General features: G+C 45.9%; 1 protein-coding gene across 2 annotated transcripts in view; it reads left to right on the top strand.

Annotated features, from left to right (window-relative positions):
* The window catches only part of DNAJC3 (DnaJ heat shock protein family (Hsp40) member C3), a 70902-nt gene extending 58987 nt beyond the window's left edge, over window positions 1-11915 (top strand). For both annotated transcript variants that reach the window (XM_021695991.1, XM_021695992.1), the window contains 3 exons: window positions 5524-5656; window positions 6486-6634; window positions 8257-11915. In XM_021695991.1, the coding sequence (XP_021551666.1) occupies window positions 5524-5656; window positions 6486-6634; window positions 8257-8414 (440 nt within the window). In that variant the 3' untranslated portion in view covers window positions 8415-11915. The remainder of the gene's footprint in view (window positions 1-5523; window positions 5657-6485; window positions 6635-8256) is intronic.
* Window positions 11916-15602: the final 3687 nt, after the last annotated feature.

Raw genomic sequence — 15602 nt, 5'->3', positions numbered from 1 at the left:
ATGTTATCTCTGTGTTAATTATCTCTCTGCTATGTTATCTCTCTGCTATGTTATCTCTGTGTTAATTATCTCACCGATGTTCTCTGCTCTTTTCTGAAGTCCAGTGAGTAGCCTTATGATCAGTCATTGCTTTAAATTCTCCATCAGGCCTGTTACTTAGATCTGTTTCACTTAGATCTGTGGCTGTGGCCTGGTCCTCTTCTTTCATTTGGGGTAGAGTCTTTTGTCTTCTCATTTGTCTAAGTCTCTGTGCCTGTTTCTGTGTGTTAGGAAAATCAGCCCTGTCTCCTGTTCTTGAGGGTGATGGCTTTATGAAGAAGAGGTTCTGCGGGTCCCTGCCGTGTGCTGTCCCCTGCCCCCCAGGGCCTGGCGCTCCCGGGAGTGTGTCCGGTGTGAGCTCTGCTGTTGTGTCCTGGCCGCTTTGTCCTTCAGGCCGGTAGTCTGCAGAGGCTCTCTTTGCCTGTCGTGGGCAGTGTGTGGTCCCTGGCCTGAAGATGGCGAGTTTTAACCCCATGTGCCCTGGTTGGCTTGTGAAATGTGACCTGTTGCCGTTGGGACCAAGGCCTCGAGGCGCACGACTCCCAGAGGGAGAGATGCGATGCTGGTAGGAGTTTGTGGGGTCTCGGGGAGGCTGCCCACCCTACTGGGACAGAGGCAGGCGTGCCTAGTAGCATGGGTGGTTCTTCTGGACCACGGTGTTGGGGGGACCTGGTATACGCACGTTAGGTGGCGAGTGTTGGCGCGGCCGGGTTCCTGCCAGTGGCTCTGTACTTCTGCTGAGTCACGGGGCAGGGAGAGGGCCCGGGCCACCAGCGCCTTTGTGCCCCGAGGGGTCTCTCTGGGAATGCGGCCTCTCTGGGACACACTCTGAAATGAGCGAGCAAGCCGCCGGCTGTGTGCCCCAGACATCTTCAGCCGGGCCGGCTTGCCCTGCCGGTTCTCTGGGCGCAGCGCCGTGTCCCTCGGTGCTTCCTCGGCGCTCCGGGAGCCAGCACGCTGAGCCCTACAGCCCCAGGCTTCAAGCGCCGCTGGTTGGAAGAACTTACCCGGTTTGGGCGCTCGCTTTCGCAGCCAATTGTTCTATCAAGCTGCCATTTTTTTCTCTAGGCGCTTTAAACTCTTTATTTCCATTTCGTTAGGGCCTTCTTTTTTTCCCATATGCTTCTGCTTCCTGGGCTCCTTCTCATTTCATCTGTGCTTCTGTGATCGTTTTGGTCTTCTTTTTGAGTATTGACTACTCACGTTTTTATCTCCTCTTTGTCTCTTTGCTGAGTTCTTATTCTGCTTTGTGAGTGTACCCTTAAAAGAGGTGATTGGATTTTTAAAAAATTCATTCCATAATGTCTGCTCAGAATTTTCATGTATTTGGCTATTGTTCTGATGTATGTTTATCAGGTAAGTTTAGGTGCTCTTTTCCTGTTTCAGTTTAAAAATTGGCTTTGAATTGATGCTGTACCATTTAAAAAAAATGATCATAGAATGACTTGACTTATCCTGCCCTATTTGTGGGAAACTGCCTTGGCTGTGTGTGTGTGTGCGCGCGCGCGCGTGCGTAAGAGAGTGCCAGGCCCAGGGCAGCCTTCTGTATTTAACAGTTGCGGTACTCTCTGCTTCACTGTTTCCACAGACATTCTGCCTCCTGCTAAGAGGGCCTTTCTCCATGGCCCTGCCCTCTCTGCTTCTCTGAACCAGACCATGGCCAGGAGGTCATCTGCTGCCAGCCCGGCTGCTCGTCTGCCCACTTCCTTTGCTACACCAAAGGGGTAGATCTTTTGCACTTGAGGGTGAGCCCCTCACCTTCACAGAGCACATGGTTGCTGGGGGTTCCTGAGATGTGCTGCCCAAGGCGATTTGCTCTTCTCTTTGTTCCCCCCTATCTTTTCCCCAGTAAGGCCTCTGCTTTATCTTCACTCTCTGGCTCTGGATTTCATGGTTCTCGTAATATGCAAAGGATAGAGGTTGTCACTCCGGGGTGAGCCCATACACCCAGAAAGTGTATTTTGCTGGCATTTTCTGTGATTTCTTGCCATTGGGCTTTCTCAGTATTTGCTTCCCCCTCTTATCTTGGAATCATGGCTGATACTAGCTCATTTTGCAGGCCTGGCGCAGTTTGTTTTGCATGATATTCTGGACGAGAAGATGAGTGTTCCGTGGGCATATTTATATTAGGGTCTGATGTGCTCTTTAAAAGGCTCTCCAAGGCCCTGTACTGAGAACAGACTTTGAGGGGAATAAGGATGGAAGCTGGGAACAGCTGTTCACGTGTGCTAATGATGGACTGCAGCACAGTGGTAATCGGGGAAATGGTGAGAAGCAGTGCGATTCTGGATCTGTTTTGAAGGGCAGCTGATGGGGGATTTGCTAATGGACTGTGGACTGAAGGAGGCCAGTCATTTGCAGCCATGCACATCTGCCTTTGAAATGCTGCTTCTGCCATGGGGAGCTGCGGGCAGGTTCTCCGTGGGTAGGACTGGTTCACGGGAAGACTTCCCCTGCGGGCCTTGCCATCTTGCCCAGTTGCCACAGTGAGCAGCTCCTTACCTTACTTATCTGCTGGGGTCCTTTGGTGTATTTAAATTCTGGGTGGAACTGCTTTTCCTTGGTTTGTTCCAGATCTGTTGTGGAGATCTCGAGTGCCCGTGGGCTTGGTTCTGCAGCTCTTCCTGGTCCCAGCAGCCACATCTGCGGCCCCTCTGCATGCACAGCAGTGATTCAGTCTAGAGGCTGGTTCTTGGGCCCCTGGGGGGCGGGTGCTGTAGATGCTTCACACCCAAGGGGAGAGCTTTAGTCATCCACAGACTATCCCGGTGGTTGCCTTTAAGCTGCTCCTGCTAAATGCTAAACTGAGGATCCTTGGCCAAAAAGAATGGCTCCCAAATCTGCTAGGGCTTCTACTTGGATACTTAGGTTTATTCATTATTAGTAGGATCCCATTTGCTTCCTCTCTTTCAGAAATTTAAGAAAATTTCTGGTCTGCTGTTTTCAGTGCTGCCACAGTTCTATTATTATTATTAGTAGTAGTAGTATTTTGTCCTTTCGGTGGGGGAGTGGGGTGGAAGGGAGGCACACTCGTACGCTTCCCTTGTTTGCATTGTCCCTTCAGAACTGAGTGGGGGGAATATGGAAGAAAAAGTTTTTCTTAGGTTCAGAGGATAGAAAATGAATTGGCTAATATGTAATAGATTTTTTTTCAGGGCCTTAATGTTTCTGACTTATTCTACTTTTCGTGGATGCTTAATTATGGTATAGGATAAACATAATTGGATGTTATTTACTTTTTCTTTAAAGATGACTCCTTGGAATGTAGAATCTGAGAAAATATAATTAAAAATGATCTATCTAGTTTATGTCTATGGGAAGTTTTAACATCACCCATATTAAGTTTCTAATTAAATTACCTACCTGTAATGATATGAATGTAGGAAACAACCTATAATTTTGTATTTTTTCTGGATTGGGAAAAATGTATCTACCTTAAATTTTAATAAAAGGGTAGGATGTAGAAGACCGCTTTGGGGGAGATACTCTAAACATTTAAGAATGAAAAACATGTTTTAAATGTAGAGTTTGCATAAATAGCAAAATTGCATGTATTGAAATATTTTCCCCTTGTATTACATTCCTTCAAAGTACATTTCCTTACTAGGTTGTGATAATTTAAACCTCACTACTATGATAGTTTTGTGTACTAAATTGGAAAGGTATTTTATGTTGTCACTGTGGGTTGGTGACTGTAGTAGTTTCATATTAATATTTAATATTAATGCATTGAGGCAGGAATTAAGATAAAAGCTTAAAACGTACTCCCCCCCCCCCCCCCCCCCCCTTGGACCAGAGGTAGTGTTGGTTCATTTTTCTCTGTAGTGCAGGTTAATTCAGTCATTCTCCCTTATCTGCAGGGGATACCTTCCCAGACCCCCAGTGGATGCCTGAAACTGCCGATCATATCCATCCCGATATATACTATTTTTTCTTATACATACATATATACCCATGATAAACTTTAACTTATAAATTAGACATAGTAAGAGATTAATAATACTAGAACAATTACAGTATACTACTGTAATAAAAGTTAAGTGAAAGTGGTCTCTCTCAAAATTATTTTATTGTCCTGTATTCATCCTTGTTCTTGTGATGATGGGAAATAAAATGGCTGATGTCTGCGTGATGAGATAACGTGAAGGAATGACCTACGCATCGTGACATGGTGTTAGCCTGCTAGTGACCTTCCAGCAGTATGCCAGAAGGATCACGGGCCTTCCTGAAGGTCTTCTAGGATTAGCTGTTGCCAAGACGAATCCTCAGACCTGTTGTCCAGAGAGATGTTTTTTCCCACGGTGAAATGCACTTCCCTAAAAACTAGAATTTGAATCCAACAACAGTTCCTTATTTGAGATGTCTGCTTCTCAAGACCACTCCCAGATTTGGTGATTTAGTAGGAGGGTACATGGGACTCCGCACACAGTTGTACCCAGGCTAAGACTTATTCTACTGAAAGGATACAGTAACATCAGCAAAGGGAAAAGACACATGGCACAAAATCCAGAGAAAAGCAGGTAGAAGATTCCAAGAGTCTTTCTCTTTGAAATCATAGGACAAGCTGTAATTCCTTAAGACGTGCAAGGTGCTGTCCGCTGGGGAAGCTTGCTAGAGCACCTGTGCCCGGGGCATTCATGAGGGGTTGGTCAGCCAGGCACCTTCTGCCCTGCCAGCACTCAGATTCCCAGAAAGAAAGACGATGTGTAACGTAAACCACATTGTCTGTACAAACATTGAGGCACAGTGAGCCATTCTTACCAGGAAATGGTGGGAACACTCCTGAAGGCCGTCTTCTGATCTGCCAGCCAGGACCAACCTTGCCAGGAGGCCTTTCTAAGGGTAACAGTCTCAGGCTTGCTACGTTGACTCTTTTCTACATGACTTAGATATCCTGATGCCTTGTGTTCTAGATAGTATTCTAAAATAAGGCAAAAACTGTAATATGGATTGTTACCAGACTTCCCATATCAGGACAATGTCATCTGCTTTGATCGATAGCTTAAAAGCAGTAGGTTTGTAATAGTTCCTTTTGAAACCCCTAGATGACTTAGACATTCTGATTGCTGATGGTTCTTCTTGCTCCCTTTCTAAGCCTCTGATTCTTCTGAATTGTGGACCTGTAGCTGACCATGCAGATTTTCTTTGCCACGGTCTTATTTTCCTATGTAACGATCAGTTCGGTCGTAGTGATGGAAAGACTGCTTTGTATAAAGTACAGATATGAAGGTGTGGCGGTGGGAAGATGGGCAAGTAAACAGCAGTGAGTTTTATTGAATGGGAGTAAAAAGCTACCTAAATTCAGCCTTCATTAGGCCTTTTGTAAGTTGGCTAACAAAATCATCACCGTCCCTCTTAGGCTCTTAGCAATAATGGCAAAAGAGTGAAGGGGCTGAGATGGTGACTTGAGTATCAATCTTACAGGATAAGTAGAGTTTATAAATTCCTGTTCCTTTAACAGCATTATCTTCAACATTTTGACAGCTATTCAGGATTATGAAACTGCGCAGGAACACAATGAAAATGATCAGCAGATTCGGGAAGGTCTAGAGAAGGCACAGAGGCTATTGAAACAGTCGCAGAAACGAGATTATTATAAAATCTTAGGAGTAAAAAGGTGAGTTATTTAAAATTTACATTGTTATTTTTAATCAACTATTTTAAAGCTTATCATTGCTCTTTTTTCTCCTCTGATTCGGTTCCTTGCTTTATGTAATTTCAGTCCAGGATTAAACCTACGCATCTTTCACATCGTAACCATCATTTTGTTACAGGTAGATTTCTTTAGACTAGTTCTGAAACGATGGGGGAATAAGTAGTTGGTGACAGAGGGATGACAGTGTAGCATGAGTAGGCCCTAGCCCAGATTTTTTGGGAAGGGTAAAGAGGAGTGAGCTTTCTTTTGGTGGGGACAGGAGGGTTTTGGAAAAGCAAACTTCTCTAGGCTGAATTATAAAGTGGCACTTTGAGAATTAACTTACAGGCACTGAGATAGACAAAAGCTGGGTAAATTATACAAGATCCACCTTCCCTGAGCAAGGGAACCATCCGTCTTTCAATCAAAAGTCTGAACCAGAACTAAGGAAGCTAACCAGAAGCAAAACAGGAAGTGTGGTTCAGAGTCAGAGTTAGCTCTTAATGCCAAGAATTGTATCAGGTAGTTTGGAAATCCAGAAAGTTTAAAAATGGGTCTGTGCAGCTTTCTCTTTTTTTTTAAAAAGAGAAAAATCACAAAGATCAAAAGTAATTTCTTCCCATTGAGATTCTGAAGCCTGACCAGCTTTAATGATCACCTAGAACCGGACAACATTGGCACGGTTAGGAAAACCAGGCTGCTGATTTGCCAGGGGGATCATAACTGTCTCTCAGTTTTGGGGGGTGGTATGTCGGGCACATTAATGAGCGTTATTTTTTGACTAATGAGCGTTAATTTTAATACTGCTCAGAAACGCCAAAAAGCAAGAAATCATTAAAGCATACCGAAAACTAGCACTGCAGTGGCACCCAGATAACTTCCAGAATGAAGAAGAAAAGAAAAAAGCGGAGAAAAAGTTCATTGACATAGCAGCTGCTAAAGAAGTTCTCTCTGATCCAGGTATTGTTTATCTCTTGAAGTGGCTGAGTCAGTGGTTGGTGACTTACTAGCTCTGTTCCCAGTGTCACACGTGGGGGGTGGCCAAGCTGCCCCCCGGAGCTGGGGTCTGCTCCCCAGCCTGGCAGTTCCAGAAGTCCAGTTTCAGGCCTGCCCCTGCCAGACTCGGCCCCCGTGGGCCCGGCGCAGTGGGAAGACCAGCAAACACGGAAGCAGGAAGCCTGGTTCGACTCCTCTCTTCTGCACAAGTGACTAGGGCTTGTTGAGTCTCAAGAGTCTCAAGAGTCTCAGCTCTTCCACCTGCGACAGCAAAGCACAACAGTGAGGGGAAGGTTTCAGGTTCCTCCCCCCCCCCCCCCCCCCCCCCGCCCCCGACCAATGATGAACTCTTCATACTAAACTTGTAGGAGCGTGATTAGGAAACCGGGGCACCAGGATGGAATGTACTAGCCTGGGGCTGCTTATCCTCTGTGTTCCTCAGGAATCTTGCCCTAAGTCAAATGTTCATTAGATTTTCTGGTTGCTGGAAATGCTTTTATCATATGCTAAAATGGCCTGGAAAATGAGAGAGAAGGCAAGGAAATTAGGTAATAGTGAACAATGTTTAGAGATTTGCAGAGGGAATTGAATATTAAGCTAATAACTACTCCTTCTTTACGTCTTTCCATGTCAGCAGGAGCTAGGACTAGGGTTAGACAAATTCATCAGAAATAGAAGGAAATGACATTTTATGCCCATTTGGCCAGTCTTTTTTGAACATCTGCTTCTGCTATGGAAGCGAAGCTTTATGAGCCTCTGTGCTCATTTATGATCCCGCAAGAGAGGTAGAGCTGTACTTACGGAGTACAGCAGGATGCTCTGTTCTTTTACTCAGCAGCTGAGGGCTGGCAGCCCCTTGGTCTGTCCTCCGAGCTCGCCCCGTGCACGCGGGAGGGGGGCGGGCACAGAGGCATCAGGAACTGCAGTTGCCATTACTAAGGGTTCTTTTGTGTTCTGTTGCTTTTTCTTAGCCCCTGTTCTTATTTTAAGGATGAAATAGTTCTTTTGGTCTCTGAGGATGTTAGTCTGCTCTCCTGCCCGCCTGCCCCCCACCCCCCCGGAAGTGTTCCTCTGTCCCATTTGTTGGCATTAGTCTCGGTCTCATCGGAGACCTTCCTCAGGACTGCTGGGCATGGCAGTGGGGGTGGCCTCCTGAGCTGTACGCCAGGGAACCTTAGTTCTGCTAGGATCTAAGACGGAGGCCCAGAAAGACGCTTGGAGTGTTGGCGACGTTGGGACTGCATTGCTGGGGCCAGGATGGTGACATGGCTCTTTGAGTGGGGACTTTTGGAGGTCTCCTCCTCTGCAGTTATTTTTTTTCAGAGAAGAATTTCCTTGGGTAGATGCTTGTGAGGTGAGAAGATTCAGGGGGCCTGAATTTCAATGAATTCCCATTGTCAGCCCTGAACATCAACCCCTTCTCTGTGATGGGTCCCCTCTAGGACCTTTCTCCTGAGACCAAACCTCGGCGCTGGGTGGGAACAGGATGTGTATCCGGCACAACTGTTTGGATAAGAGGAGAGGAAGCCTCCCTCTCCCTGTGCTTAGTGAATACCTGGGTCTTAATTTGCTTGTTTCGTTCCTAGAAATGAGGAAGAAGTTTGATGACGGAGAAGATCCGCTGGATGCAGAGAGCCAACAAGGAGGTGGTGGCAGCCCTTTCCACAGGAGCTGGAACTCATGGCAGGGGTTCAATCCCTTCAGCTCAGGCGGACCTTTTAGATTTAAATTCCACTTCAATTAAACCAGCTGTTTTTCTGCTCTTCTTAAGTTTTTTAAAGATTAAACACAAAGAAACCTTGTTCCAGGATCCTAATGGAAAAAAAAAATTCAAATCTTTTAGTTTGTCCATGACCAAAGAGTTGTTTTAATAGGAAAAATCGTTCTATCCCTTTTAGACTGGAGGTTGATGGGTGCACGGAGGCAGGGAGGCGAAGACCGGGTGTATCTCTGACAAAGCAGCCCATGTAAGTGTTCGGAGGGCCTGGAAGAAGGGTCTGCGGGAGGCGCACCTGCGGCAGGGCTCCCGCATGTGCCCGCACTGGAGCCCGCCGAGACTCTTCTTCCCGGCCTTGCAGAGGGCAGCAGTGCCCGCGTGGGTAAGAAGGAGCCAGGAGCCTCATGAGAAGGGGTTGTGTTTTAGGATTCTTAAAGAGAATATCAGCATTTTGAGTTGTACGTTCTTAGGGACACCTTTGCTTAGGTTCTGCTCAGTCCAGTTGCTTGCCAATACCTGTTAAATTACAGAGCCTCGGCCAGTCCACATGCGTTTCCCTCTCTGCTGGCGTGAGCAGAGTCTGGATGGATGTGAAGCATGTATTTTATGTCTGGTACGTGCAAGAGAACACACAAGACCACGGACATAGAATTAACCATAAAAACATATGGGCCCTTTTGTTTAATAACATGAAACAAAAGAGAATATGTAACACCGGTTCAGATAATAGAGCAGTGGTGTCACTTAAAATAAGCTTGAAGTGCAGAATGTAATACTTTAAGAACTGAAGTTGTGAGTTACACAGAATTTCCTGTAACAGGACTGCCTTAGAAATGTAAAGTTGCTCAGTTGACAGAGAATGCCATGTTCCCCCCTTTTAATAGAGGCCGTGGGGCAGCTTCTCGTCCATCGTGACCGACCCTCTTGAACTGTAGTCCCCCCCACCCGCCCGTGCGGTACTGTCTGAGGCGGGCGTTAGACAGGAGACCTGCCCCGTGACCCCACCCTGATGCCTCTGGATGGTCTCCTGCCTAGAAAAAAAACACACGTTTACAAATCTAGTCAGCTCTGGCTATATTTCCACCATCGCGATGGCTCTCTTCTTGGGATACGTTCTTACCTTTTAAGAAATGAACTTACTCAGTCTTTGTATACTGGATAATTTTTTCCCTAAAAACTGAGTGTTACTTTAATCAAGAACATTAAATATTTATGGAACTATTGATGCTGCATTTAAACTCTAATTACTTTAGATAAGAATTACTACCTTCATTCTGGAAAGGTTTTTTGTTTTGGCCTCAGAGCATTTTGATGAGTATGGGTCTAGTATGTTGTTTTTATGAAATCAGGCATTTTAATTTTAATGGCGGGAGGTGTCCTGACCATAGCAGCCAAGTACAGGGCCTTTCCTTCCGCAGTCATCCTGAAACAGACGGGGAGATTTCCTTAAATGGAGGGGCAAAAATCACATAGTTGAGCTGAGCAAAACACCTGTGTGCTTTTTGCATCTATTTAGAAGTCTGTTTCTTACCAATAAACTTAATGCATTTTGAAAATTAGTGAATAGTTCGCAGCTTTCCTTTCGTTTTAAGGTCTCAGAATTCAAGTCAGTGCTGAAAGGATTTCCAAGGGAAATTCCGTTTTGTTTATTCTTTCATCTTCGTAAGCTCATGACTGCATTAGATCAGCACTGTTTGCCAGTCTGGTTCTTTGGTACATGAGGTCACTGTGACCGTTTTGCGATCTAGCAGTGGCCTCTACCTACTTTTAAAGTAAGAATTTTCACACAGAATCAGACCGAGGAAATAGGAAATCACTTGCCTTTCCGCTCAGAGGAGACGAGAAGTCGCCCCAAGGAGCCGGAGGGAGTCAGGACGGTGGCGGGCTGGCCGGTGGGCGACGCGTCCGGATGCTGCCCACACGGCTGTTGGCGGGCTCTGTCCACACTGGCGGTAACTGTAAGTCCCGTTCCTGAAATTTTACCGTGGGTTCAGTTTAGTCACCGTAACTGAAACGTGCAGCTACTTGCTGGTCTTCGGTGGAGAGAGAGGAGTGACGGGGCCAAGTGCCAGCGCCACAGAGACACTCAGGACAGTGCGGCCTGTGACTGTGCGCCCCGCCTTGATGCGCCGCCGACAGAAGCTGCGTCCCGCCGGCCTGCTGGGCGGCGTCCTCACGCTCCGGAGAGCTCGGGACTGAACGTTTGACTTGTTCGCGGCTTCCTTCTACCTGCCAGTCTCCTGGCTCTTGTTTCGGGGCCTGTAGCTGCCCGGTAACCGTCACGGCTGTTTCCGGAAAAGTAAAAGCACAGGGCTGCCTAGCCTTAGCTGTATTAGACTCCTGTCTTAAAACTCCTTCCTTCCTTTTTGGTAAGCTCCTGAAATGAAGGAGCCCTTGTCTGTATATTGTGGATATTTTCCACAGCAGCAAGTATTAAACACATCAGCCTATAAACATGAGACGATTCTAAAAATAAATTTATTGCCCATTTTTGAAACTGTGCTTTCTTAGCATGGATAAATGAAAACTTGAAAACGAAAACTAATAGTTTACTACTGTGAATTGGATGGATGTAATGCTAACTTTAAAATATCTTTAGTCAGTATTAAAAATTTATCTTAAATACCAGTATGAAAACAACTTTTTGGGACTCTTGATAATGGAATGTAAAAACTCCCCATAGTTTTTTTTTTTTTTAAGGGAAAAATACTAATAACCAAGTATGAAAAAAGTTAATAGAATCACAATTTGAAATTGGCAGCATTTCCTATTCATGGTGGAAAATGGAAGATTTCACTTTAAAGGCATGAAATTGGTCAGAAGTTGTGACATTTACTATGGAAAAAATGCATAAGATGGCTTACGTTGAAACCGGTTCCTCAGGTTGGGTTAGAGTTGCCTGCCTTCAAGCACAGGGTGCCGGCAATGGGCCCTGCAAAGGCTCTGAGTACCATGCGTGGTGTGACCTAGAGAAATCCATGCAACTTCATTGAATGTAGTAGACTTTCCCATATTTATAAAGGAAGGAGGAAGGCAAATGCTAATTTGTCAACAATACTATCCTTATTCTAAATCAGATCATTCCTTTTAGTAGCAGAGTCTGTTCTGCAATTGCAAATGATATTAATAGGTGGGGACTTTTTTTTCATGGATGATCTCATTTGCTGAATGATTTAAGAGAACAGTTAGCCACCGCGTGGCTTTATGTATAGTTGACAGGTGTTGCACTCATCCGCGGTGACCTCTTTGCCTGCAGCGGAAAGCAGTTGGAGGAGGGAAGACGTGGAGATGTTTGAGCAGTTAAAACTACTCCTACTGTAAGGCTATTGCTGGTTCTGAGACAAGACTAATTTAATCCATCTCAATTTAGTGTTTTAATAAAAAAACCTGAAAATTAATTGAAATGGATCTCAGATATGTCTGCAAATATGGGTACTATTTTTATGCCCGTGTATTTTCACATTTAATAAAAATATTTATGGTCAAATCAGTATTTCCTTGCTTTCGATTCATGAGAAGTCTACCTTCCAACTTTGCTTTGCATGTAGTCCGGAGCTGGGGTGACGGGAGGGCGGCCCGTGTGTGTGGAGCTGAAGGAAAGTCCGAGCACAAAAAGCAGAAATGGTTAAAACCTCTTAACCCCAAAAGTCCTAGCACAGCTAGGACTTTCAGTGGACAGTTCTTTGGTTTCAATACTATTAAAATCTAGTATTTAAATTGGCTTTGTTTGAAGCCTTTGGTTTTTATACCATAATTTGCACATTTCTGTAAAAGTCTTTAAAAGGGGTTTGCTTGGGGTGGGGGGAATGCGGTTTATCTCGATCAAAGTTCTTTTTTCTTTTTACGTAATCTCTACACCCAACATGGGGCTTGAACTCACAACCCCGAGATCAAGAGTCACATGTTCTACCGACTGAGCCAGCCAGGCACCCCGTCACAGATTTCTAACTACAAACCCAAGCAGCTTTCTTCTCAAGTATTCCACACACCCTAAAATTAAAGGACTAGAACACTTATATTTAGAACCTTCCCAGAAAGTGCACAGTTTCCAAATTCTTAATAAAGCTATCTTTGCAATATATGAGCACTCAGCCTCCGTCTGAGGCTATGAAAGTCCCCCCAGGCATGAGGGCTGCCAGAAGAGAGAGGGAGGGCAGATCCATTTTCTCTTCCCAGATCCTCAGGAGTCTTCTCGGTGTGAAAGATGCTTTAAAGATAGCAAAGGATAGCTCTTCTAAGCGACATTTCACCATGTTAAGTTTTTCTTAGGATTTTATTAACTCTCCCTATCACCTGTTGCAGTGTTTTGTTTCCTGTGGTTTAATGCCTTTTATCACCTCAAGTTCATAGGACCTCACGAGAGTGGAAATTGTACAATTTTAGTGCAAACAAAACAGCATGTCTTCCTCCTCCTGGATGCCCTCTGCTACGCTAACGGGCCGTGGCCTTTACAGCAGGCCAGCTTTATGATGGACGCTGTGCGGCGAAGAAACACGGCATCGCCAAATCTCAGATCAGCCTGTTTGTCCTGGTGTCCAAGAGCTGTGGCCCAGCAGACCACTGTAGAACACACACTCAGCATAAACAGGACCCTCAGGAAACAGTGCAGGCGGAGAGATCCGGAGAGAGCCCCGCCGAGCTATCCTGGGCAAGTGTTAGCAGATGCCAAAGCCCATCCCGGCACTTTCGGCCCAGAGCGCCAAAGCTGTCCAAGTGGTTCACAAACTCCCCCGTGGGACCCTGTGCCTCCCCACCTCCCCAACCCTCCTCCTCCTCCCCCTCTGGCTAGCAGGCTTCTCCCACCTCCTTTCATCCCCAGTGTCACCACCTGACACTTTCCCCTCCATAACCTTTTCATTTGGATATTTATTTAATGCCATTTATTCTGATCTGGTAAATTCAAAAGGACACATAGTAGATACTTAGTCACTGGATTGGTCCAGGTTATATGGAGACTTCTATTTTAGCCTTCCTCAGAGGAAGCCTTTTAGAAACATTTTCTGGTAGCTGCCGAGACTGTGGGAAGACAGAGGAAAAGGCCACGTGCGGGGCAGCGCTCACGACTTCTGTAGAAAGGAGTCTGAGTGCGCTGTTCTGGCCTAGATTCTCCACTGTATGATGAGTTACGCTTACCTCAATTCACCTTCCTCAGCCCAGCTCGTGATTATGCCTTCTCCGCCTTCTCCCCAGTTTCAGATTAAACATGAGGTTGATCTTTGTCGTTCAAATGTTTTGGTTTTGAACCAGTCTTTCAAAATTTGAGTAATTTTTATTCCCTCAATTCTAATTAAAAACTTTAAATTTTAAAGTGGAATCGTATCAGGTAGGAAACAAGCCTGATACAGTTGGGCATGTCCACGTGATCAAAGAAACATTTTAAAATGCAAGTAATTAACTGTAGGGTACAAGATTATTTCCCAAATCTGGAATCTTTGAACAACGTTGTTAACAGTAATTTTTAAGTCGAGAGGTTCCACTCTGGAATTTTCCAGAGAACAGAAGTTTGTGTTTGATGATCTGAGCTTTATAATCCGCTACAAGACGGGAGCAGCTGTCCCATTTCCAGGATTCCTCCAGACTCCAGAGGAGCGGCAGCCTTGCCCCCACCGCCCCCTGCGCACCGCCGGCCCCGCCCGCACCCACGACCAAGCACCCACGACCGCGCACCGCAGGCCCCGCACCCACGACCAAGCACCCACGACCGCGCACCGCCAGCCCCGCACCCACGACCGCGCACCGCCGGGCCACACAATCTCCTGTAAGCTGAGCTCGGGCTCTCAGAGTCTGGGCCTTCCTGCCGCCCCTCCTCACTTTGCCACCGAAGGTAAGATTTTAACAAATCCCACCAGTTCTTTGGAAGTGAATGGATTGCTTTAAGCCTTCCAAGTCAGGTGAGAGAAGCGGGCAAGACAGGGGTGGGACAGTAGCTTAGACTTCGTGGTCCTGAGCCTGATTCATTGGCGCCTTTCATCCCTGGAGCTGAGACCTGTCCGAGTCCTTTGGTGAATAGTCTTACTTGTTCTAGTGGAAAGTTAAATGTCATTAATTTTTTTCCCCCTGCCCCCTAAATGTCACTAACTTCTTGGAGATACAGCAGCAAAGAAGAAATCGGTCTCAGCCACGCTTTAGTCACCGAAGGGTACCGAGTCGGCGGCTACCTACTGAAGCCCCTTCTGGGGCAGGGCCAGCGGTCAGGCCGCTTCCCAGGGGCCGGAGTCGGGGCCTGGCTCCCGCTTGTGTCAAACTACATTTTTCCCATTAAAGAAAAGACCGATTTTATCTAACTCCAGGCTGAGATGGCCTATGTGTTTTCCGAAGTTCTCGCTCTCTAGAGGCTCCACTGTCCTCTGAACTTGATACCTGGAGCCAAAGGATGGGCACTTCCAAAATCTAACCTTTTGAATATAAGCTTCCGAGTGGTACGAAGACTGGATGGTCTTCAGTCTCATATTTTGGGTTTACTTTATGCCTAAAGCTTACAGGTCTTTCCATGATAAGCTCAAAATCTCCTAATTCTTGAATAAACTGTTGACAGTTTCCTTTAAGGAGGGGGAAAGATAAGTGGATTGTACTTCTCAAAGAAAGTGTTTTCTTTCTCTTTCAGGATTTGACTTTTGTTAACGTTTGACAGGGGGCCTGCACCGGGATCCAGAACGGCGCAAATGCCCCAGGCTACGTGTCAGCATTTACAGCTCAGGGGAGCTGGTGGCTTTCCTTGTAAGAGCTGGAGGTCACTTCCCGCCCTCGGCCCCTGAGAAGAGCGGATTTTTGTATCGCACAGCAGTCTATATGCACTTAATGTAGAAATTTAAAAGTCAGCCATTTTATAAAAGAATCTCCCTGTAAAGAAGTATCTTATTTATAGATCTGGATTTTTAAAATTTTTAAAATTTATTCTTTTTAAGTGGGCTCCACGCCCAACACAGGGCTTGAACTCATGACCAGCCAGGCGCCCCTTAAATCTGGATTTTTAGATACAAGCTCTTACTCATCTGGAAATGAGACATGGACACTGTGCCCTTCGAATCACAACATACAAACGAGAAGGGGAGCATCAAGACCGTTTACATTATTCTGCAATATTAGCTTATACTCCGTGAAATAGGAAGTCTGGCATACCGGAGATGGTAGCTAGTCCCGAGCACGGGAATCAGGTACCTTTGGCTAGCCGATCCTTCTCCCCACAAGATTCTATGGAAGTGAAATCGAGCTGAC

This window comes from Neomonachus schauinslandi, chromosome 3 (genome assembly GCF_002201575.2).
Source record: "Neomonachus schauinslandi chromosome 3, ASM220157v2, whole genome shotgun sequence".
Taxonomy (NCBI): Eukaryota; Metazoa; Chordata; class Mammalia; order Carnivora; family Phocidae; genus Neomonachus; species Neomonachus schauinslandi.
Note: the sequence above shows the minus strand (reverse complement) of the source record. Positions and strands in the feature narration are given on the sequence as shown.